This window comes from Podarcis vaucheri (genome assembly GCF_965113315.1).
Source record: "Podarcis vaucheri genome assembly, chromosome: 3".
In the NCBI taxonomy this organism is placed as follows: Eukaryota; Metazoa; Chordata; class Lepidosauria; order Squamata; family Lacertidae; genus Podarcis; species Podarcis vaucheri.
The window spans coordinates 791122-814657 of record NC_138761.1 but is presented as its reverse complement, the minus strand read 5'-3'; the positions used below and the strand labels follow the sequence as shown (position 1 = coordinate 814657).

At 55.8% G+C, this 23536-nt stretch overlaps 1 protein-coding gene across 2 annotated transcripts in view; it reads left to right on the top strand.

The window, feature by feature from the left end:
- The window catches only part of CAD (carbamoyl-phosphate synthetase 2, aspartate transcarbamylase, and dihydroorotase), a 52654-nt gene that overhangs the window by 28251 nt on the left and 867 nt on the right, over nucleotides 1–23536 (top strand). For both annotated transcript variants that reach the window (XM_082217184.1, XM_082217183.1), the window contains 18 exons: nucleotides 882–1124; nucleotides 1260–1341; nucleotides 1946–2112; nucleotides 2405–2569; nucleotides 3238–3369; nucleotides 4013–4214; nucleotides 4533–4723; nucleotides 5969–6109; nucleotides 6850–6924; nucleotides 8265–8406; nucleotides 8529–8576; nucleotides 9173–9327; nucleotides 10397–10471; nucleotides 10554–10766; nucleotides 19037–19162; nucleotides 19267–19422; nucleotides 22450–22551; nucleotides 22718–22812. In XM_082217184.1, the coding sequence (XP_082073310.1) occupies nucleotides 882–1124; nucleotides 1260–1341; nucleotides 1946–2112; nucleotides 2405–2569; nucleotides 3238–3369; nucleotides 4013–4214; nucleotides 4533–4723; nucleotides 5969–6109; nucleotides 6850–6924; nucleotides 8265–8406; nucleotides 8529–8576; nucleotides 9173–9327; nucleotides 10397–10471; nucleotides 10554–10766; nucleotides 19037–19162; nucleotides 19267–19422; nucleotides 22450–22551; nucleotides 22718–22812 (2510 nt within the window). The remainder of the gene's footprint in view (nucleotides 1–881; nucleotides 1125–1259; nucleotides 1342–1945; nucleotides 2113–2404; nucleotides 2570–3237; nucleotides 3370–4012; nucleotides 4215–4532; nucleotides 4724–5968; nucleotides 6110–6849; nucleotides 6925–8264; nucleotides 8407–8528; nucleotides 8577–9172; nucleotides 9328–10396; nucleotides 10472–10553; nucleotides 10767–19036; nucleotides 19163–19266; nucleotides 19423–22449; nucleotides 22552–22717; nucleotides 22813–23536) is intronic.

Sequence of the window (23536 nt, the reverse complement as noted above, 5' to 3'; positions counted from 1 at the left end):
GGGATGGAAAAGGTCCCTGCAGGGGGGAGTGGGGCAAGGGATCATTTCTCATCCACTTCCAAGGCCCTGTGGGGTTGGGGGAGATGTTACTCCGTTCAACAACCGGAGCGTCATTTGGCCCCCTCCCTTACCAAGTGCAGTAGACACACCCCCTTCTTATCCCCTGGGGGGGGCACTGTGAAGACTTCTAGGGCCAGTTCCCTCTGTACCAGGACGCAGGTGGCGCTGTGGGTTAAACCACTGAGCCTAGGACTTGCCGATCAGAAGGTTGGTGGTTCAAATCCCCACGACGGGGTGAGCTCCCGTTCCTCGGTCCCTGCTGCTGCCAGCCTAGCAGTTTGAAAGCACATCAAAGTGCAAGTAGATAAATAGGTACTGCTCCGGCGGGAAGGTCAACAGCATTTCCATGCGCTGCTCTGGTTCGCCAGAAGCGGCTTAGTCCTCCTGGCCACATGACCTGGAAGCTGTACGCCGGCTCCCTCGGCCAATAAAGCGAGATGAGCGCCGCAACCCCAGAGTCAAGTGCAACTGGATTTAATGGTCAGGGGTCCCTTTACCTTTACCCTCTGTACCAGCCCTGGAGGGACTGGAAGTTTGGCATATAATAATAATGATAGTGTTGATGGTGATGGTGATAATAATAATAATAATAATACTTTATTTATACCCTGCCCATCTGGCTGGGCTTCCCCAGCCACTTCCGGGTGCCTCCCAACTGAATATTAAAAACATGCTACATGTTTCTAGTCCAACCCCTGGGGGCTCCCTGATCCCTAGCCTCCCGTGGCCCTTCCCAGGCCCCGGGGGCAGAACGGGCCCTCTGTCCTTGCTGGGCGTGGCTGACCTGGGGACGGGGGTCTCCCCCCTTGTCTCGGCGGCAGGTGATGGCTGTGGACTGGCACTTTGAGGAGGCCGACGGGGGCGAGGTGGCCGGCAAGGAGCGCAGCATCCTGGACTACCTGGCGGAGAACCACTTTGACCTGGTCATCAACCTCTCCATGCGCAACTCGGGCGGCCGCCGACTCTCCTCCTTCGTCACCAAGGGCTACCGCACCCGGCGCCTGGCCATCGACTACTCCGTGCCCCTCATCATCGACATCAAGTGCACCAAGCTCTTCGTCGAGGTGCGGGGGCCTTTGGGGGGGTTGCCAGCTCTGGGGGTGGGAGACCCCAATTCAATGTTCTGAATGGGGGGGGTTGGGAGGCAAGCCTTGGGGCCATTCCAGGGCAGTTGTGACCCCCTCCTCTGCTCCCCGCAGGCCCTTGGACAGATTGGGGGTGCCCCTCCGCTGAAGATGCACGTGGACTGCATGACCTCGCAGAAGCTCATACGCTTGCCAGGTGGGAGCTGGGATATGGGGGTGCCAGGGGGAGGGGGGCATTAGGCAGGCAGAAGAGCATCTCCCCCTGAGCCCACCCTGGCCCTCTCTTGGCCCTCACTTGCCAGCGTTGGGGTCCTGCCTCCATCCGTGGGGTCAGACCTGGCTTGAGTTCTGTCCGTGGGGCTGGAGTGAAGCATCAGTCCTTTGGACCCACATGGCTTGTGGGCCCCAGACACTAAATCCTGCCACTCTGAACAGACCATGGCTGGCCGACCCTGCCTCGGTTTCCCAGACGGTCTGCTCCATCGCCTGCGCACTTGACATTTTTTGGTTTATACTGGGCGTTACGTTCTTATGGAACCTCCAGCTCCAAAGGCAGTCCGTCTGGGCTGCAAGTTCTGAGGGGGTTTTGGTGCTGGCCCAGACGCAACTCAGGCTGCCGCCCTGAGCCCCTTTGCCTGGCAGCAAGTCCCTTCTGTGTGTGATGGGGCGATGGGTGCCTGGAGGAGGCTGGTGCTGGTGCCCCCTTGGGCGGAGGCGGAGCTGGAGCTGTTGGTCCCCTGCCTGACTCCCCGGGGGGGGGGGCTCCCTCCGCTGACCTTGGGCCCCTTCTCCCCCTCCAGGGCTCATTGATGTCCATGTGCACCTTCGGGAGCCAGGGGCCACCCACAAGGAGGACTTCGCATCCGGCACAGCAGCCGCCCTGGCTGGCGGCATCACCATGGTGTGTGCCATGCCCAACACCTCCCCAGCTATCATTGACGCCGCTTCCTTTGCCCTGGTGCAGAAGGTAAAGAGGCCCCGCCTTGCAGGGGGTTGGACTAAACGACCCTCCGGACGCCTTGCAGCTCACAATTCTGTGACTGCGGAGAAGGGAGGTGGGCGACGGATCCTGCGTTCGGGTTTCCTATTATGGTCATCTGGTTGGGCTCTCTGAGACTGGATGGGCTCCCTTTGCCCCAGCAGGGCTCTTCCTCGGTGGGGGTCACCGTCTGTACCTCCTGGTTTGGGGGTGGCGAAAGGTGTGCCAGCCACGTTGTGAAACTGGGTTTGCCTCTCTGCCCTCTCCCCCCATCCCGCAGCTGGCGGAGACCGGGGCCCGCTGCGATTATGCGCTCTACGTGGGCGCCTCCTCGGACAACGCCGGCTCCCTGGGGCCTCTGGCCGGAGCAGCCGCTGGCCTGAAGATGTACTTGAACGACACCTTTTCGGACCTCAGGATGGACAACGTCTCCCTGTGGATGGAGGTGGGTCGGGCACGCAAGACACACGTCGAGGCAGACCTTCCTGTCCCTTCTCTGGCTGTGGGTCCAGGAATCCTGTCTCAACTGGGCGAGGCCTTCAGCCAACACCCCAGAGCACAAAATCGCCTTGCTCCGCTGCTTCATTTTGGGGGACCTGGCACAGCTACAGGTGCCCTCTAACGCCCGTTCAGCCTCTGTAAGAATTCAGCATTTTAGGGCAGCCACAATTAGACTTTGGAACTCCTTGCCTATTGATATCAGGAGTCACTGGGCTCTTTTGTTGAGACAAGCCAAGATGCTTAGGAAGTCCGTGTGAATCTCTTTCATCCCTTGTATGCCATTTCACCATTGATACGATAATCTGTGTCATTGTCCCATACATAACAATGAAATTGAAAAAATCTACGTAAGACATTCAAAACCCAACAAGCCTGCTATCCCAACAATCCCAGTCTGGTCAGCCCCTAAAAACTCTGAGACCCCATAATTGAATACAATATACTCACATAGAGACTACCTTACACTGCGTTTAGAATCAGAATTGCATCAAGCAGCATATGAATATTGGGGAGGTGGTGGACCCACCCCCTTGCGCCCGGGGGGTCTCCTTCCCTTGCCCCTTTGCGCTCAGGGGGTCTCCTTCACTCGCTCCTCTCTCTCTGCCCTGGCAGCACTTTGAAAAGTGGCCCAAACACCTTCCCATCGTGGCTCATGCAGAGAAGCAGACGGTGGCCGCCATCCTGATGGTTGCCCAGCTGTACCAGCGCCCCGTCCACATCTGCCACGTGGCGCGGAAGGAGGAGGTGAGTGGGTCAGAAGGGGTGGGGTGGGGCGGCCCAGGGGGTCCTTGGCTGGGAAGTCTTCTCCTGCAGAAGAGGCAGGGCAGGAAGGGGGCAAGGCAACAAGCCAGGCTGGCAAAGACCGCCCAGCCTTGGGTGGCTTGAAAAGAGGGCAGGACCGATTCATGGGGGGGGGGGGGGGAGGGCACTCGATGGCTCTGTGCTGACTCCATGCTCAAATGGCAGCAACACTTCTGAATGGGCTCCTGGGCTCGGTGTGAGAACAGGATGCCCGGCAAGATGGCGTGCAGCACCTGGGCTCTTCTGGTGCCTCCAAGCTCAGAGACAGTCTGTCTAGAGTCCTAGGTTGCTAGGACTCAGGATGAGGCCGGACGAGGGGGGCTGCTGGCCCCTGGGCACGTGGAGGGGTGAGAGGCAGTGGGAAGGGAGCAGGCTGTGGGCTGGTCTGGCACTGGGGCAGTTTTGAGCAACAGCCAAAAGGGGGCGGGGGGGGAATCCACACTGGGAGGGGGCGCTGGAAGGGGAGGAGGGGGGCAGAGGCAGGTCTCACTTTTCCTGCAACGGAGAGTCAGGAAGCTTCTTGGGGAGGGAAGGCCATCGTGGGCTAAGGCTTGTGTGACCCCCCCCCGCCTCCCTCCCCCCGCAGATCCTGATCATCAAGGCCGCGAAGCAGAAGGGCATTGAGGTGACCTGCGAAGTGGCCCCCCACCACCTCTTCCTGTGCCAGGAGGACCTGGGGCGCGTCGGGGAGGGCCGGGGGCAGGTGCGACCCATGCTGGGCTCCCGAGAGGACATGGAGGCCCTCTGGGAAAACATGGACACCATCGACTGCTTTGCCACGGACCACGGTAAGGGGGGCGGGGGGGGGGAGAGATCCGCCTGCCACGCTCAGTCAGAGCCCCACAGCTAATAGAGAGGCAGTGGGGTTGAGTGGTTGGAGTCTTGGCCTAGGACCTCCAAGAGACCAGGGGTCCAATCCTCACTCAGCCATGAAACTCGCAGGGGTCTCTCTCTCAGCGCAGCCCACCTCACAGAGTTGTTGTGGAGGATTAAATGAGAGGGAGGGAGAGCCGCCCCACCCCCTTGACCTCCTTGGGGTAGGTAAATGGGGGGAAGGGGTGCTGTGTGGGGCCCAGGTCTCTGCCACGCGTCTCTCTCGCCCTCAGCTCCCCACACGCTGGAAGAGAAGCTGGGCAAGGAGCCCCCGCCCGGCTTCCCTGGCCTGGAGACCATGCTGCCCCTGCTGCTGACCGCTGTCTCCGAGGGACGGCTTAGCGTGGAAGACCTGGTCCAGCGTCTCTACGAGAACCCCCGCCGGATCTTCGGGCTCCCCCTGCAAGAGGACACCTACATCGAGGTGAGGGGGGGTCCCTCTGTAGGGCTGGGGGAGGACAGGCAAGGGGCCTCCCGCCCAGGAAAGCCCCTTCTCCAGCCAGGATGCTCTCTCTCTGCCGGTCAAGGCCGTCTGCCTGGGGGGAGCAGGCCATGCCCAGCAGGGGCCAAATACCCCCAAGAACGTGGAATCCAGATAGACTGCCTCTGGACCTGGAGGTTCCATAAGAAGAGCCGTCTGGATCAGGCCAAAGGCAGCCCAGTATCCCAGGCATACATTTAATAATGATGATAATAATAATAATAATAATAATAATAATAATAATAATAATAATATTCCGCCCTCCCCAGCCGAAGCCGTGCTCAGAGCGGCTAACAACAGTAAAAGTAACACAGTTTACACAAAATCACAATCAATTAATTGAAATGCATTCTAAAATCAATTTATTCTAAAATCAATTCAGAGTCAAATTAATGGCAACCATTGGGCTAGAGTTCTGTGAGGATTACAGAAGGAGGGAGTCAGGCTGTGTCCTGGCCAAAGGCCTGGTGGAACAGCTCCGTCTTGCAGGCCCTGCGGAAAGATGCCAAGTCCCGCAGGGCCCTAGTCTCTTGGGACAGAGCGTTCCACCAGATCGTGGCCATGGCCGAAAAGGTCCTGGCTCTGGTTGAGGCCAGCCTAACCTCCCTGTGGCCCGGGACCTCCAAGATGTTTTTATTTGAAGACCATAAGGTCCTCCGTGGGGGACATTTCCCAACCAGGTGCCCCCAGTGGCCGGGCAGAGCCAGCGACAGCCCCCTCCTCCCCATGGATTTGTCCAAGCCCCCTAGGCTGGTGGCCATTGCTGGGTCTCCTTTGGCAGGGAGTTCCACCGTTTAACTATGTTCTGAGAGGAAGCTGCTGCTGTTGCCCCCATCCCTGCTTGCTCCCTGCAGGCACCTGGGGGCCAGAAGAGGCTGCTGAAGGGCCGGGGCTCAGAGACAGGGCTTCTGCCTTGCATGCAGAAGGTCCCACGTTCCATCCCCGCTGGCAGCATCTCCCGGGGGGCTGGGAAAGACCCTTTGTCTGAAACCATGGAGATCCCCTGCTGCAGTCACTGCAGGCAGCACAGAGGAACCCCGTGGCTTGACTGTCTGAAGCAGCTTCCTGTGGGCCAGGTGGGCCTGATCCACCAACTGCAGGGCTCCTGGTCCTCCAGGAAAGACTCCTGGGACCCCCAGGGGCTGGGGGGCTGAGGCTCCGTGGGGCTGAGCCGTTTCCTGCCGGCAGGTGGACCTGGAGCAGGAGTGGCTGGTGCCCCCCAACACGGCCTTCAGCAAGGCACGCTGGACGCCCTTCGAGGGGATGCGGGTGAAGGGGACTGTGCGCCGGGTCATCCTCCGCGGGGAAGTGGCCTACATCGACGGGCAGGTAAGCGGGGCAGGGAGGGCGGAGAGGGAGGGGCTGAGTGGGGCGTGTGGGTCACAGAACCCTAGGATGGCAGAGGTGGAGGGGCCCCCCAGGGTCATCCAGTCCAGCCCCTGCCCCCAGGAATCTCAGCTGAAGCCTCCAGGACAGAGGACCCTCCAAACTTTCCAGGGAAGGAGAGACCACAACCTCCGAGGCGTCAAACAGCTCTTGCTATCAGAAAATTATCCCTTATTTTGAATTACATTTATATACTACCTTTATTTTCCCGTCACGGTTCTCTCCCTTCCCATTTTATCCTCGCAAGCACCCTATGAGGTAGGTCAGGCCAAGAGATGGCGAGTGACTCCCAAGGTGACCCAGGGAGCCTCGTGGCTGTGAGGGGGATTCGAACCCTCCTCTCCCAGGTCACAGTCCAGCACTCTAACCATTAGGCCGCACTGGCTTCCATGAGCCCAGACCAGCTCTGCCCATTAACTATCCTTGTCAGAGGAAGACGAGATGTGATGCCAAGTTTGCACTTGGGAAAATTGCAGCTTTTTGTGAAAGGAGGTGCAGCCTGGTGGGGTTTAACCCTTCCCTTCCCTGCTGCTGTCCTGGCAAAAATAATCCCTGCGCCTTCTGTCAATCCTGGGATCCTGATGTTTAGGGTCGGCCGCTTCCCTTGGGCTGAAGGGGCCTGCGGACGCCGCTTCCTGGGGAGGGTTTCTGGGGCTCTGAGCGCCTCCTGTCTCTCCTTCCAGGTCCTTGTAGCTCCAGGCTATGGGCAGGACGTGCGGAAATGGCCGAGTGCGGTGCCAGCCAAAGAGATCCTGAAGGTAGGCGCTGGGGCCCAGAATGCCCCCCAAGGGGGGGGGCGGGAAAGGTGAAGGGATCCACCTGCCAGGCTGCCCAGCACCCACACCACTTCCTGCACCCCTTTCTGTGGGGCTAGGAGTGTCTCTTCTGCCCCCCAGAGGGATGAAGGAGAGGGGGCTTAGTCCGTGAAAGGGAAGCGGCAGGGTGTTTGGGTGCTGCTTTTGGACAGCCAAGTTCCAAGTCTAAGCAGGCAGGAGATCCCTCAGGAAACACACGCAAGAGCAAAAGAGAGGGGGAGTGTGGCATTTATTTAATTCACATAATTTACGCACCACTAACAAAATCGAGCACTTTAAGAAACACAAAAGTTAAAATAACTAAAACACGTTAAACTTTGCACCCGCTTTCCAAACACCTGGGCAGGCTTGTCTAAACCAGAATGTTTTTAGCAGTGGCCAAACAGGCCTGCCTGATATCAAGAGGCAAGGAGTTCCAAAGGGCAGGTCCTACCACACACAAGTTCTTCCCAGTGCAGAACGGCTACTGGGTGGCCCCTGCAGGACCAAAGTGGGTCCATGGGGGGTAAGATAAATTGCTCCCAAGCTGTTAAGGGACAATCTCTTGGTGACTCAAAAGCAGAGCCTCAGGAAGTCCTTCCGAGCACAGAGCGAAAAAGGTGTCCGTGTTGCAGCTTTGAGACCCCACCAGCCGTGGAAAATCCAAGCAGGAGGCTTGGTCCTGCCTGCTTTGAGCCAACACTGGACTATTGGGGGGGGGGGTCTTTGCCGTAGCGCCTGCGCTCCTTTGCTTTACTGTCCATTTCCTTTAAAAAAAAATAATTTATATTAATTTTAACATATAAATTATAATGCATACCACAAAACTTCACAATTTATACAATCTTCTTTCTTTCTTTTTTGGACTTCCATCAGCACCTCTGATGATCCACTGTTCTTGTCACTTCTTATGCATTTCTTAAATTCATATTGCCTTTAATTATCTTAACTAAACATCCTCCCCTTTATCCATTTTTGCAATAGTTCCAATAATTCACCTCACAAGACTTCTTGCAAACCTACAAACGTAGTCTGTTCACCACAATTACTTTTCAAATAGTCTGTAAATTTACACCAGTCTTCTGTGAATCTGTGGGCCCGCAGATTTCGAATCCTTCCTGTTAGTTTCTCTAGTTCGCTTTGCTGTCCATTTCCTAAAAATTCAGGGGCACACCCCCTGTGAGTCCCCCCCATTCGGGGGGGGCGTGCGCTGCTGCTACTGTATATCTCATTCTCACACACCACAAGGGCAGGTGGGAGATGCCATTGCTCCCCCCCCATTGTTTAACTCTCCCCCCTTTCAGACGCCAGAGCGGCCCCTCCCCACTGTCCAGCCAGAGGCCTTGCGCTGTCGAGCGCCCAGCCCCCGTCGAGCCGGACCGGTGGGAGACGCCCGCTTCTTCCTGGCCCCCCGCATCCACCGTGCCTCGGACCCCGGGCTGCCAGGTGAAGGGCGCAGGTGGTGGGAGGGAGGGGGGTCCTTCCTGGGGGCAAAGAGGTGCTGTTGCAAAGGCCTCCCGTCTTTCTCTAACGCTGGTCCTCCTCTTCCTCTCTCCATCCTCCGGCAGCCGAAGATCTCAGGGAAAAAGTGGTCAAGAAAACGGTGGAGCCGCCAGGTAAGGTTTCCTCCCTTCTTGCAAGCCGCTCGTTTCCTTTCTCTCGTAAAGCGGATGCGCCGCTTGGTTGCTTTAAGAAAATGAAGAAAACCACGCACCTCAAAGCAATAAAATGACTGATGAAGAGTTAGCAGCAATAAGGCTGTGGAAAAGTTAAAATAGCAGTGGACCAAAAGCCGATGGGAACTCACAGCAACTAGATCTAGGTCTCTGGATGTGTTTTCCTAAACAATAGTGCACAGCACAGGCGCCGGCCTGGTGTCAATAGGCAGGGAGTTCCAGGGGGCAAAGATCTGATTTTTCACAAACTGGGACGGGGTATTACGCAGCCTCCAGCCCCTGTGGCAGTGCCCGCTCTGCTGATCCAAGCAACCAAGTGGGTCCGTGTGGGGCAAGGGGATCTCGTAGGTAAACTACTCCCAAGTTGTTCAGGGCTTTGTGTACCGATAGACTTCCTGGGGTGTTTCCAGGTTCAGAGAGGAGCCGGAGTTTCCTGCCATACCGTGGCAAGAGGCCGAGAGGCAGACCCTGCTGCCCCCGCTGGGTGTTGCCTCTCTGGTCCTCCTCGCAGGGCTGACCTTCCTTTCCTCCCGCAGACTTGGCCATGATCCAGGACGGCCCCCTGTACCTGGCCGGCCCCTTGCCCAGGCAGACGTCCCCGCAGAGCCTGCCACACCCCCAGACTTCGCCGCTCCTCCACCCGCTGGTCGGGCAGCACGTCTTGTCCGTCAAGCAGTTCACCAAGGGACAGGTACTCACGCAGAGACACACTGGGACACCCCGCTCCTCTGGCCTGCCTTGGGGAAGGGAAAGGCCCAGAGAGGAGCCTGCAGGATCAGGCCAGTGGCCGACCAGGTGCCTCAAGGGGAGACCCACCAGAGCCGCCCTCTCCCCTCCCGGGGTTTCCAGCCACTGGGATGCGGCAGGGAGTTCCACGGTTTAACCATGTGCTCTCTGTGTGAAGGACTTTCTGTCGTCTGTCCTGAATCTCCCGACGTCCAGTTCCATTGGATCTCCACGGGATCTAGTGTTACGAAAGAGGGAGGAAAACTTTTCTGTGTCCACTTTCTCGCAGGCCAGGGAGAAGTTTTTAAGCTTGGGCGTGTATCGCCTTTTCTCTAAATTGAGAAAGTCCCAACTGCTGCGACCATTCCTCATGGGGCAGTCGCTCCCTCCCCTCAGTCACTGTGACGTTCGTACGGAGCCCCCGGTCATCTCACAGACTATTGACCCGTATACCACTAGTCCGCTGCCACCAACCAGGTCCCCCCCCCCCCCGGTAAAATCACTTCCGCCTCAGTCAGGTTCTCAAGTTAATAAAGAAGAGTGTATTTTATTTCAGACACAAACAAACTTTTACGGCATTCCAAACGTTGTTACTTTCTACTTTCTTAGTCTTCTCCCCCCCCCTCTCTTCTACCTCCCCTCACTCAAGAACCCACTGCCCTAACTGTCTCTCTATTTCCAACTGCCTTTCCCAACCAGCCAACCCACTAAAACCAACCAACTACCCACCAACAAACCTCGAGCGAAGCCCTTTTATGCACATGTAGGCTCCGCCTCCAACTTTCCTATTGGTCCACATTTTTAACCCTTTCTTTTCCCCCTGTACAGAGAGGCTCTAAACAAACAGGCAAACGCCACACTGGCCTTGTCTGACCCTTCCCTAAGTTTTCAGTACCCTTTTTGAGGTGTGCTGACCAGAACGGTACGCCGTATGTTCCGAACGCTGCCGAACGCCATAGAATAGTATAATGCCCTTGGTAGCATTTTGAGACCCCCTCCTGTCCGACTGAGCGCCCCTCTCCCCTCTGCTGCAGATGTCTCACCTCTTCAACGTGGCCCACAACCTGCGCATGATGGTCCAGAAGGAGCGCAACATTGACATCCTCAAGGTGAGGTGGGGGCCAGGGAGGTGGGGGTTGGGGAGGGGGAGCCCCCCGCCTGTACTGAAGTCCGCCGCTTCCTCCCGCGCAGGGCAAGGTGATGGCTTCCATGTTCTACGAGGCCAGCACGCGCACCAGCAGCTCCTTTGCCGCCGCCATGTACCGCCTGGGGGGCTCCGTCCTGCCCTTTTCGGAGGCCACCTCCTCCTGCCAGAAGGGGGAGTCGCTGGCGGACTCGGTCCAGACCATGAGCTGCTACGCCGACGTCTTGGTGCTGAGGCACCCCCAGCCGGGGGCCGTGGAGGTGAGCTCCGGCCAAGGCCACTCTGATGGGACGCAGGGCCCTCGGGGGCCCCAGCAAAGAGAATCCTAGATTGTCGAGTTGGGAGGGGGACCCAAAGGTTATCCAGGGGTTACAGCAAAGGGATCCCTGAGCATCCAGGGAGAGGCTGCTCCCCTCCGAGGGAGACCGTCCCAGAGGATTGGGGTCTAGCAATCATCATCCCAAAACAGTGGTACCTCGGGTTAAGTACTTAATTCGTTCCGGAGGTCTGTACTTAACCTGAAACTGTTCTGAACCTGAAGCACCACTTTAGCTAATGGAGCCTCCTGTTGCTGCCGCGCCGCCAGAGCACGATTTCTGTTCTCATCCTGAAGCAAAGTTCTTAACCTGAAGCACTATTTCTAGGTTAGCAGAGTGTGTAACCTGAAGCGTATGTGTCAGGGGTTCAGAAGCAGAGACGCAGAGAAGGGTGGAAACAGAGAGCGAGGGGGAGGAAGCCGAAGGGAGAATGAGTGATGATGACGACCCGAGATCTCCAAGCCTAAGCAGTGAGTCAGAGGACTCCCAAAAGGGAGCCCCAGTGAGCAGAGCAAGGGGGGGATCCGGGGGGACACCCCAGGAGGAAGGGAACAGAGGAGATTCAGAGAGCAGCAGCTGGAAGTCGGGACCCACGCTCATAACTGAGGGCGGCAGCAGCTGGAAGTCGGGACCCACGCTCAAGACTGAGAGCAGCAGGGAGGAAGGTAGCCAGGCATCGGGTTCCGGAGGCTGTCAGCAGGAGGGAGGGCACGAGTCAGGGGTGGTCACGCCCTCCTCAGAGAGCGAGGCAACGGTTAAGAGGAAAGTAGAGAGTTGGGCGCGCGCGCCAAGTTCAAATGCAGCGGAAGCTGGAGCAGTAAGCAGCCCGGAGAGTGAGCCAGGTCCTAAAGCCCGCCGCAAGGAGGCAGAAGGATCAGGGGGGTCAGCGTCAGAGGAGAGTAGAAGGGAGGAGGCCCAGGGGGGCAGAAGGACCCAGAGACGTAGGGAGAGGCGAAGGAGGTGGAGCAAGGCTAGGGTATTAAGCTGGTGTGCAAGAGGCGGGGACTCAGACGGGTCTTCGCCGACCTAGAGCAGAAGGTGTAGAGCTGCACGCTGCAGTTCGGAAATGAAACCTGTAACTCAATAAAGACTCTTTTAAAGTGGACGCTGTGTGGCGTGGTCCTATGTGAGCTGGGACCTGGTAGCAGCTCTGACAGTAAGACCCGTCTCTTCAAAGCTTCAGAAACCTGAAACCTCGCAGCGGGAGCAGAAGCCGCTAGGGGAGGAAGAGGGGTGTCTGTAAGCGAGCTCACAAAGGTTAGCAAGATGACGGAAGAACAGAGGATCTCCGCGCTGCAAGAGGCAGTGACCCAGTTGTCCTCAGAGGTATTGGCTTCCAAGAAACGGGAGGAGGAGACTACAGCCGCCTACAGAGACCTACACGCCAGGTTTGAAATGCTTGTTAAGCAAGGGCAACCGGGACCCAGACCGGAGGGCGTGGGATTGGCACGGAGAGCAGGAGGGCTTGTGGCTCACTTCGATGGGACTTTGCAACAGTACCCTAATTTTAGAGCAGACGTAATGTGCGCACTGCAACTGCTGGCAAAAGACTTTAGAGATGAGGAAGAGAAGGTGGGGTTCATATTGTCCCATTTGCATGGGGATGCCAAAGCCTGGCTGCGCAATTTGTGGAGGGATAAAGATCCGGCGCTTCAGAATGCAGATGCCTTTATCAAAGCGATGGATGCGTGTTTTTTGTCTACTATTGATGTGGATCTTGCCAGACGGGAGATTCATGGACTAAAACAAGGGAGGGCGAGCGTCCGGCAGTATCACGCCCGATTTTTTGCGCTGGTCAGTGCTTTAGAATGGGATCGGGATTCGCCCCCTGTCAGAGACCTCTTCTGGGAGGGTCTAAGTTCCGCGGTTAAGGATGAAATTGCAAGGGGGGAGAGGCCACGAAGCACGCAGGAGGTGGTCCAAAGGGCGCTGACTGTGGGGGTGAGGCTGGAAGAACGTCCATGGTGCAGAGATGAAGGACGTGGAGGGCGCGAAGCAGCGAGAAGTTTCTCTTTCGTTCCGAGGGAAGCAGCGCGTGCGCAATCCACACCTCCGCCAGGAGGGGGAGGGGAACCGATGGAGGTTGGAGGTGCAAGGGCTCAGTCAGCAGCCAGAGCCCTAGCACCGGCAGCAGTGAAAGCGAAGCCTCCTAGAGGGAACAGGAAGTGTTACATCTGCGAGGATCCAGGCCATTTGGCGAAGGAGTGTCCCCGGAGGCTCCACAAGCACACTGCAGCCTCAGCAATGGTGACTGCAGCAACGCAGCAAGGAGAACCACAGCAGGGAAACGACGATGTCTGGCTGGAGACGGAGGCACTGGGGCCCAGCCAGACGCATCTGTGAAGCAGTCCCCAGCAATCTTGCAACCCACGGATCCCCTCCCACCCAAACCAGTAGTGCAGCTCACAGCATCTCTCCAGCTACCCGACGGCGTCACTATCGAAGTGCCGCTTTCTGTGGATTCTGGAAGCAACGCAGACTTTATAGCGCAGAGCTTTGTGGAGCAGCACGCTATACAGCTATTGCCTGCCACTCTGCCCCTGCAAGTCGTCACGGTGGATGGCAGAGAGTTGCTAGGGGGGCAGGTGGTGAAGCAGACGCCACCGATGGTGATGCGCCTTGGCAACCACAGGGAAGTCATCAGTTTTAATGTCACCCAACTGGCGGACACGCCCATTGTGTTGGGCATGAGTTGGCTGGACAGGCACAGTCCGACACTGGCTTGGTACCAGAGACAACTGATCTTCGGCTCCTCTTATTGCGCAGAACACTGCATCCTGCCCCGACGGGAGGGAGAGGAGGAGGAATCACAACTGCAGTTGGGAACGTTGCAAGCGGTCCCCCACAAATACGCGAGCTTTTTGGAGGTCTTCTGCGAGAAGGAGGCGGACAAGCTACCCCCTCACCGGTCATATGACTGCAAGATTGACCTCCTACCGGGGGCGACGCTGCCGAAGGGGCGGCTATACTCCATGTCTGAAGCTGAAATGCAGGAACTCAAACAGTTCATCGAGCATAATCTGGAGCGTGGCTTCATCAGAGAGTCCAAGGCAGTGGGGGGCAGTCCCGTTTTCTTCGTGAAAAAGAAAGACACGCCCCAAAAAAGACTAGTTGTGGACTACCGCCTTTTGAACCAGATGACCAAACCGTCTGATTACCCCATGCCCAGGATTGACGACCTCCTCGCGACGGTGCGCAAGGGACGCGTGTTCACCAAGTTGGACCTGCGAGGGGCGTACAATCTCATCCGCATGCGGGAGGGCGATGAGTGGAAGACGGCCATGTTCACACCGCTGGGCACCTACGAATACAGAGTTATGCCCTTTGGATTACAAAATGGCTCTCACTGTTTTCAAGCTTTTATGCATCACGTGTTGGAGGGACTCCTCTACAAGACATGCGTCTGCTTCCTGGATGACATCCTGATTTTCTCTGACTCGCAGCAAGCTCACGACCGAGACGTGAGGGAGGTGCTCAGCAGGTTGCAACAACATAGACTGTACGCCAAGCTGGAGAAGTGCCAGTTCGACACGACGGAGGTGGATTTCTTGGGATACAAGTTGTCGGACAAGGGGATAGCCATGGACAGCACCAAGGTTCGTGCGGTATTGGATTGGAAAAGCCCGCGCAACCGGAAGGAGGTCCAGCGGTTTGTCGGCTTCGCCAACTTCTATCGCAAGTTTATCAAGGGGTTCGCGATGCAGACGGCAGCAATTACGGACACGCTCAGCTCCAAAAAAAAGAAATTCATCTGGACGGAGCAGGCGGAACAGTCCTTTCAAGCGCTCAAGCATCTCTTCGCATCGGAGAAGCAACTGCTGCATATCGACCCCAGTAAACCGTTGAGGGTAGAGACAGACGCGTCAGACAGAGCCGTGGGAGCTGTCCTGCTGCAGCGAGACCCGCAGGGGGTGTGGCGGCCGGGAGCGTTCTACTCCAGAAAGCTCAGCAAGTCGGAGCAGAACTACACCATCTGGGACAGGGAGTTGCTGGCCATTCATGCAGCTTTCAAGGCGTGGAGGCACTTCCTAATCGGCGCCAAGCACACGGTGCAGGTCTGCACGGACCACAAGAATCTGGAGCACTGGCGCACGGCTCAGTTCCTGAACCAGAGGCAGATACGTTGGGCGGAGTTCTTTGCTGACTTCAATTTCCGAATAGAGTACGTCCCAGGCGACACCAACATCATGGCGGATGCACTGTCCCGAAAACCGCAATACCTAGAAGAGGTGACGCCAGCGGCGGCCATGCACATCTTCGCACCGACGGCGTGGGCGTGTGCCTCAGCTACAGTAGACCTGGATGCGGTGCGACGTGCATTGCGGGACGACTCATTCGCGCAAGACAAGATGGCGGAACTGCTCAGAGGCACGGCTACCACGGACGAGTTCCAGGTGCGGGACGGCTTGCTCCTACGCAAAGGGGCTGTCTATGTACCAGGAGACGACCTTCGCGCCAAGGTACTGCAACAGTTGCACGACGCACCCACGGCCGGTCACTTTGGCACAGAGAAAACGATGGAATTAGTCGCGAGAGACTTCTGGTGGCCCAGGCTGAGAGGAGAGGTCGCGGACTACGTAGCGAGGTGCGACACCTGCCAGAGGGCCAAGCCGGTACACAGACCACCGGCGGGACTGTTAGAACCGCTGCAAACACCGTTTGAACCGTGGGAGAGGGTGGCCCTGGACTTTGTGACGGATTTACCCAGCTCGAGAGGCAAGACAGCTGTGCTAGTGGTGGTGGACTTGTTCACCAAGATGGCACATTTCATTCCGTGTGCGAAGGTGGCCACGGCGGAACAAACCGCCAAACTGTTCATAGATCACGTGTTCAAAGTGCATGGCCTGCCACGGTCTATCCTGTCCGACCGCGGACGCCAGTTCATCTCGTCTTTCTGGCAGAAGCTGATGGGTTTTCTAAATGTCAAGGTCAATCTGGCATCAGCAAGACACCCGCAGACCAACGGGCAAGCAGAGAGGGTCAATGCCATCATGCAGCAGTACCTGAGATGCTATGCCAATCAACAGCCTGCGACGTGGGTGGATTACCTGCCGCTAGCCGAGTTCGCTTACAACAACACGAAGCACGTGTCCACAGGAGTGACGCCGTTCTTTGCCAACAATGGGAGGAATCCCAGAACCTTCCCGGGACTGGAGAGAGTGGGGGAAGGAGAACCACAGACGGCGGACGCGTTCGCGTCAGAGCTGCAGGCGGTCCACGATCAACTCAGACGGCAGCTGGAGCTAGCTAAGCAAGCCTACAAGGTGCAAGCTGACAAGCACAGGCGGGTTGGCGAAGTGATCCAAGTGGGAGACTGGGTCTGGTTGGCAGCCCACGCAGTGCCGACCAGGTCGCTTGCCAAGAAGAAGTTGGGGCACAAGCAGATCGGTCCGTACCAAGTCGAAGCGCAGATCAACCCGGTAGCCTTCCGACTGGCGCTGCCGGAGGGTTCCAGAATGCATCCGGTGTTCCACAGGTCGGTGCTCACTCCCTACAAGGCACCTCACAGGTTCCAGGAGCCAGGGACGGCGCCAAGTCCGCTCCGGGAACGGACGGAGACGCGGGAGGTGAAGCACCAGGACCACATCAACGAGGTCACGGAGATTTTGGACTCCAGATGGGGGGAAGAGGGAGTCGAATACCTCTTAGCCAGAGAGGGCACCCGGGCCAGCGCCAATAGCTGGGTACCAGACTACGCTTTGGAGGAACCCCTGCTCAAGGACGAGTTTCATGCCCTCTTCCCACACAAACCCATGCCAGCGAGCTTCTTCGACGACTGGTTGTTCACACCCACACTTTCTTCCAGCACGTTCCATGGATTCGACTCAGAAGGGGAACCCGCACGGAGCACCCGTTCCCCAGAAGGTTCACCGGCAGGTTCGGCATCAGGCAACTCGTATTGGTGGGACGATCGACCAGAGGAGCAATGGCGCAGGAAGTGGCTGGAGATGCCAGGTCGAGCGACCGACGCAGAGACTGACATGGACGTGTTCGGGGAGGACCTCGGGTTCGAGCACGGCGGTACAGAGATGGAAGAGCAACAAGTCAACGTCGACGACCGCGAGGGGGAAGACTCGGAGGTCTTCAGTTGGCGGCCACCCACGGGGAGCGACCTGTATCCAGCATTCCCTCCCATGATGATGGAGCGCCCAGCACCCACACCTGACAGCGGGGAGGGGGGAAGGGGGGGCTTCGAGGGGGGGATGGATGTCAGGGGTTCAGAAGCAGAGACGCAGAGAAGGGTGGAAACAGAGAGCGAGGGGGAGGAAGCCGAAGGGAGAATGAGTGATGATGACGACCCGAGATCTCCAAGCCTAAGCAGTGAGTCAGAGGACTCCCAAAAGGGAGCCCCAGTGAGCAGAGCAAGGGGGGGATCCGGGGGGACACCCCAGGAGGAAGGGAACAGAGGAGATTCAGAGAGCAGCAGCTGGAAGTCGGGACCCACGCTCATAACTGAGGGCGGCAGCAGCTGGAAGTCGGGACCCACGCTCAAGACTGAGAGCAGCAGGGAGGAAGGTAGCCAGGCATCGGGTTCCGGAGGCTGTCAGCAGGAGGGAGGGCACGAGTCAGGGGTGGTCACGCCCTCCTCAGAGAGCGAGGCAACGGTTAAGAGGAAAGTAGAGAGTTGGGCGCGCGCGCCAAGTTCAAATGCAGCGGAAGCTGGAGCAGTAAGCAGCCCGGAGAGTGAGCCAGGTCCTAAAGCCCGCCGCAAGGAGGCAGAAGGATCAGGGGGGTCAGCGTCAGAGGAGAGTAGAAGGGAGGAGGCCCAGGGGGGCAGAAGGACCCAGAGACGTAGGGAGAGGCGAAGGAGGTGGAGCAAGGCTAGGGTATTAAGCTGGTGTGCAAGAGGCGGGGACTCAGACGGGTCTTCGCCGACCTAGAGCAGAAGGTGTAGAGCTGCACGCTGCAGTTCGGAAATGAAACCTGTAACTCAATAAAGACTCTTTTAAAGTGGACGCTGTGTGGCGTGGTCCTATGTGAGCTGGGACCTGGTAGCAGCTCTGACAGTATGTAACCCGAGGTACCACTGTATACAAGAAAGGGAGCAGATCGGACCCTGCTAATTACAGGCCACTTAGTCTCCTAAGCATTATCAGTATATGCTGCCCACTTATGTAATAAACTTGAGGACTGGAAGGAATGAGAACATGTCCTTTCAGAAGCACAAGCTGGTTTCAGGGCAAACCGGTCAACTTTAGACCAAGGCCTAGGACTCCAACATCTTGCGGAAAAATATACCTCCAGAAAAGGAGTGTCCCTCTACGCAGCTTTCATAGATTTTCAAACTGCCTTCGATTTAATATCACGAGACAGGCTTTGGGAAAAGCTAAGCGCCTCAAACATAGACGTCTACTGTGTCTTAACCGCGGTTTATACGAAAACACTCGGGTCTGGGTTAGGTGTGACCGGCAGGGCCATTTATCCAAGGAAATCCAGAACTCCCATGGTGTTAAACAAGGCTGTGTCCTTGCGCCTACTTTATTCAACTTCTGTATGAAGTCCTTAGCAGGAAACATGGAGAAAGAAAATGCTCACCCCCCCCCCCTAAATTGGCTGGTATACCCCTCCCGGTTCTCTTATATGCGGATGACCATTCCAGTGTTGAGAAGGAACAGATCCAGCCTATGCTATCAGCGGGGCTCAGTTCCCGAAGGCCTCTTGTTTCCCTCCCTGGGTCTGTGGGTGGGCTTCTTCTTCCGCCTAGAGAGGCTCTGAGCCACTTCACTCCCACCCCAGGCAGCAGAGTTATTGGTTTGCTTATTTATTTGTTTGCATTTCTGCACCACCTTATTCTCCAAGGAGCTCAAAGTGCCGTATGTGCTTCTCCCGCTTCCCATTTCATCCTCACAACGACCCTGCAGAGTAGGTTAGGCTGAGAGAGGGGGTGGCTGGCCCAAGACCCCACCCCATGAACTCTCCAGGGTCCGACTCCTCATTCCCGTCCCACAACCACCTCCCAGTGCATGGTAGGCCAGGCTGAGAAAGGCAGCGAGTGGCCCAAGGGTCACTCCCAGTGAGAGCTTCATGGCCAAGGGGGAATTTGAGCCCTGGGCTCTCGTGGGGCCCTGGGAACCGCCATGGGCAATGGGGCTTCCATCTCCCAGAAAGGATGAAATGGGGACTGCGGTCGGTACAATCTCTCCAGGGTGGCCGTGAAAGGGCTCTGCAGGAATGCCCTTGCTGACTCCCTCTTTCCTTCCTCCTTGTGCCAGCTGGCTGCCAAGCACTGCCGCAAGCCTGTCATCAACGCGGGCGACGGGGTCGGGGAGCACCCCACGCAAGGCCTGCTGGACATCTTCACCATCCGGGAGGAGCTGGGCACGGTCAACGGCATGACGGTGAGTGAGGGGACCTCGCTCGGGAGGGGGGGTTGGGGGTGGCTTCTTTGCGGGGGCCTCCGCCCCGGCCAGGGGTGCTGACGGCTGCCTCTGCCCTCCCCCAGATCACCATGGTGGGCGACTTGAAGCACGGCCGGACCGTCCACTCTCTGGCTCGCCTGCTCACCCTCTACCGGGTCAGCCTGCGCTACGTCACGCCACCCAACCTCCGCATGCCGGCCGACATCTTCCACTTCGTGGCCTCCAAGGGGATCAAGCAGGTGAGGGGGGGGCTGCGCTGGGGGTCCCCCCCTGCTGTATTTTAACAGAGCTAAAAGAGTATCAAAAGCAAATCTATTAGCGTTTGATTTAATTTGCTGTTCTCTACGGAAGCTGTTCCCTTCCTAAATTTAACCGATTTGGGCATTTTTAGACTGTTTAAACTCTGAGGTGAGCAACATTTTAACCTCTAAGCCCCCTCTTAAGGGTTCATGCAGCACCTTAAAGAAAAGCACAGCCCAGAGAGATACACAAGCTCAGCATCCGGCAGAGACCCCATTTATTAGAGGAGCTGTGGCCACAGGGCCGGCTCCATAAACCTGTGCTTCAGAGAACCACCAGTTAGGGGAACTGCCCCAAAGGCACCTTTTAACAGAGTTCTTTTCCCCCCAAAATGCAGCACAGGCAACCCCCAATTTGCACAGGGACGGCGTTCTTGGTTATTGTGTGTGTCAGTGGAAATAATAATAATAATAATAATAATAATAATAATAATAATAATAATATATTATTATTTATACCCCATCCATCTGGCTGGGTTTCCCCAGCCACTCTGGGCAGCTTTCAACACAATATTAAAATAAAGTGATGTATCAAATATTAAAAACTTCCCTGAACAGGCTGCCTTCAGATGTCTTTAAAAGTCTGGGAGTTGTTGTTCTCTTTGACATCTGGTGGGAGGGCGTTCCACAGGGCGGGTGCCACTACCAAGAAGGCCCTTTGCCTGGTTCCCTGGAACCTCACTTCTCGCAATGAGGGAACCGCCAGAAGGCCCTCGGAGCTGGACCTCAGTGTTTGGGCAGAACGATGGGGGTGGAGATGCTCCTTCAGGTATACTGGGTATAAGCCCTCCCTGCATCCTTCCAAGTCTGAAAAAGGCACATGCCTGCACAATTAGGGGCACTTTGATCGCGTGCCAGTGGTCGTACGTCATTAGCTCATAGGATGCATACCTGGAAGGTCAGGGAACTAGAACAATCCTGCTTTGCCTTGTTATCTTCCGTCCCCTCAGACTCTGGAGCCCCAAGAGTCACGCTTCACCCACTGATCGTCCTGCTTCCTTGACAACCAGACCTCCTTAACTTACCATTCCTGTAGCTTCCCACACCTTGGGGAATCTCAAGGAAGGCTCATTGCGCCCTCAATCTTTGCAAACCACCCTTCAGGGATAGTTAAGCCAGGAATGCCACAGTCCAGCAGTTTACACAGCATAGGTGAGGTGCAAAAATACAGGGATGCAAGAATCAAATCGTGCCTTGATACCCAAGTTCTACATAGAGAATAAATACAATTACTGTATTGGCCCGAATATAAGCCGCACTTCCCCCCCAACTTCCTACTGTGAAAAGTTAAAGCATGACTTATATTCGCAGTCTTATGGTATGCAGCCAAGAGTAGCGAGGAAGGGAACAGCTTATATTCAGGGTTTTTTTCTTTTTCTCTTTTCCCTCCTCCAGTTTTAAAGGTGCGACTTATATTCAGGCCAATATGGTATACAGTGGTACCTCTGGATACAAACGGGATCCGTTCTGGAGCCCCGTTCGCATCTAGAAGCAAACACAACCCGCGTCTGCGCGTGCGCGGGTCGCAATTTGCTGCATGCGCATGTTATTTTGACCGTCTGCGCGTGCGCGAGTGGCACAACCCGGAAGTAACGCATTCCGGGTCACCGCGGAGCGCAACCCAAAAGCGCTCAATCTGAAGGAACTTCAACTCAAGGTATGACTGTAATTAGAGATAGAAGGCTACTGAGCAGCTAAAGCATTTTCTTCTTCTCCCTTTTCCATGTTTGATCTGTGTGCTGTTTTGATCCGTGCAAGCTGCCTCGAGTCCCCTTCTGCGGAAAAAGGCAGAGTATAAATCATGGGGTATTTTTACGCCTTAAACCATTGTAGATTTTTTTCCTGGTCAAAATAAAAAAAATTCCTTCCTGTAGCACCTTAAAGACCAACTAAGTTAGTTCTTGGTATAAGCTTTCGTGTGCATGCACACTTCTTCAGATACACTGAAACAGAAGTTGCCAGATCCTTCTATATATAGAGAAGGTGGGGAGGGGTATTACTCAGAAGGGTGGTGGGAATCGGAGATTGGCAGATAGCTGAGATGAGCCTGATGAGCCTGTTGACGACTCTTAACGACTGTAGTAGGTCTTACAGGAAAAGGCAAGGGGTGAGAAGGTGAGAAGTGGCTTAGTCATGTATAATGAGATAAGAATCCAATGTCTCTGTTCAGACCAGGTGTCTCCATAGTTTTAAGTTTGGTAATGAGTTGCAATTCAGCAGCTTCTCTTTCCAGTCTATTTCTGAAATTCCTTTGTAGTAAAACAGCTACTTTGAGATCTTGTATAGAATGTCCTGGGAGATTGAAGTGTTCTCCTACTGGTTTCTCTGTTTTGTGATTCTTGATGTCAGATTTATGTCCGTTTATTCTTTGGCGTAAGGTTTGGCCTGTTTGTCCAATATAGAGAGCTGAAGGACACTGTTGGCATTTGATGGCATACACAATGTTAGACGATGAGCAATTAAATAGTCCCGAGATGGTATGTGTGATGTTGTTGGGGCCAGTAATGGTGTTGTCCGGGTGTATGTGGCAGCAAAGTTGGCATCTGGGTTTATTGCAGGCTCTGGTGCCAGTGTCCGTGTTAAGTCTGGTTGTAGTATTATTGTGGGTTAGGAGTTGTTTAAGATTGGGTGGCTGTCTGTAGGCAATGAAAGGTCTTCCTCCCAGAGCTTGAGAAAGAGAACTGTCATTGTCCAGGAGAGGTTGTAGATCTCTGATGATGCGTTGAACTGTTTTAACTTGGGAGCTGTATGTGATGACTAGTGGTGTTCTGTTATTTTCTTTTTTGGGTCTGTCTTGCAGCAAGTTCTCTCTGGGTATCAGTCTGGCTCTGGTGTTATCTTTCTGCAAACGGCATTGAGGCGGGCTCTGCTGCCATTGTTCTAGTTGAGAGGTGTGTGGATTTTATGGAATAACAAAAAGGCAAGTAAATAAATGTAGGAGCCATAATTGCGTTAATAAATTCTCAGGAGGAGTTTGAGAACATCGAGGAGGCTCTGCCCGACACGGACGTCCTCTACATGACCCGCATCCAGAAGGAGCGCTTCGCCTCAGTCCAGGAGTTTGAGGCGGTGAGTGAGGAAGGGGCCCTGAACTGCTGCCCCCACCCCGTGGCGCCCCCAAGTCCGCTGGCCCTCTGAAGCCACCCGGGGGGGATGGGAAAGAGGGTCCCTGGGCGGGAGGGGTGGGGCCACCCCCAGACGCATGCTCACTGGCTGTGCTCCTCTCCCTCCTCAGTGTTTTGGGCAGTTCATCCTGACCCCTCACATCATGACCCGGGCCAAGAAGAAGATGGTGGTGATGCACCCGATGCCCAGGGTCAACGAGATCAGGTGCGCTGGCCAGGGAATTGATTCAGGGTTCAAAATGGGGTGAAGGGACATTTTGGGTGGAGCCGAGGAATTTGGAGCCACGGTGGATCCAGCAGAGCAACCATGTAGGAGGATCAAGACCTGTGGTTCGGGGGGGGGGGTTCATAAGCAGCAGGAGTCAACAGCTTCTTCCCTGTTCCTTTGCTTCTGGCTGCTTGGAGACTCTGGAGCAGTAGAAGGGGGTGTCAGATGGGGGGGTGTAGTTTGGTGATGGGAACACCCAGCCTCAGTCGGTCGCCTTGGGATCTGTAGAACCACATAGAGCATCAGAATTGGAAGGGATTCCCAGGGTGTGGCGTTCCCAAAGCAAAGGAAGGATTGGACCCTGATTAATAAAATACACATGAGACTTGACCCAGCAAGACTCTGGGAGGAGTGCGTACAAAAATAATTCCTGTCCACCCTCCGGCCCAGGTCGTTTTATTCACAAAAGAACTTTTTACACATTGTACGTAAGAACCAATCAGATTTCCTCTGAGCCTTTCAAAAAAACCCATGTGGGGACAAAGTTAAAGTTAAAATTACAAAGAGCTAATTTGAGCATGCATACGTAGTAAATAAAATAGGAAGCGAAGAGAAATGCTTTTAGGAAGGCCAGAGATGCAGAAGATTGTGGGATTTGATCAGAAATTATTGCCAATGAATCGAACCCAGTCAAGGCCATGCTTTCATAGTGGACACAATG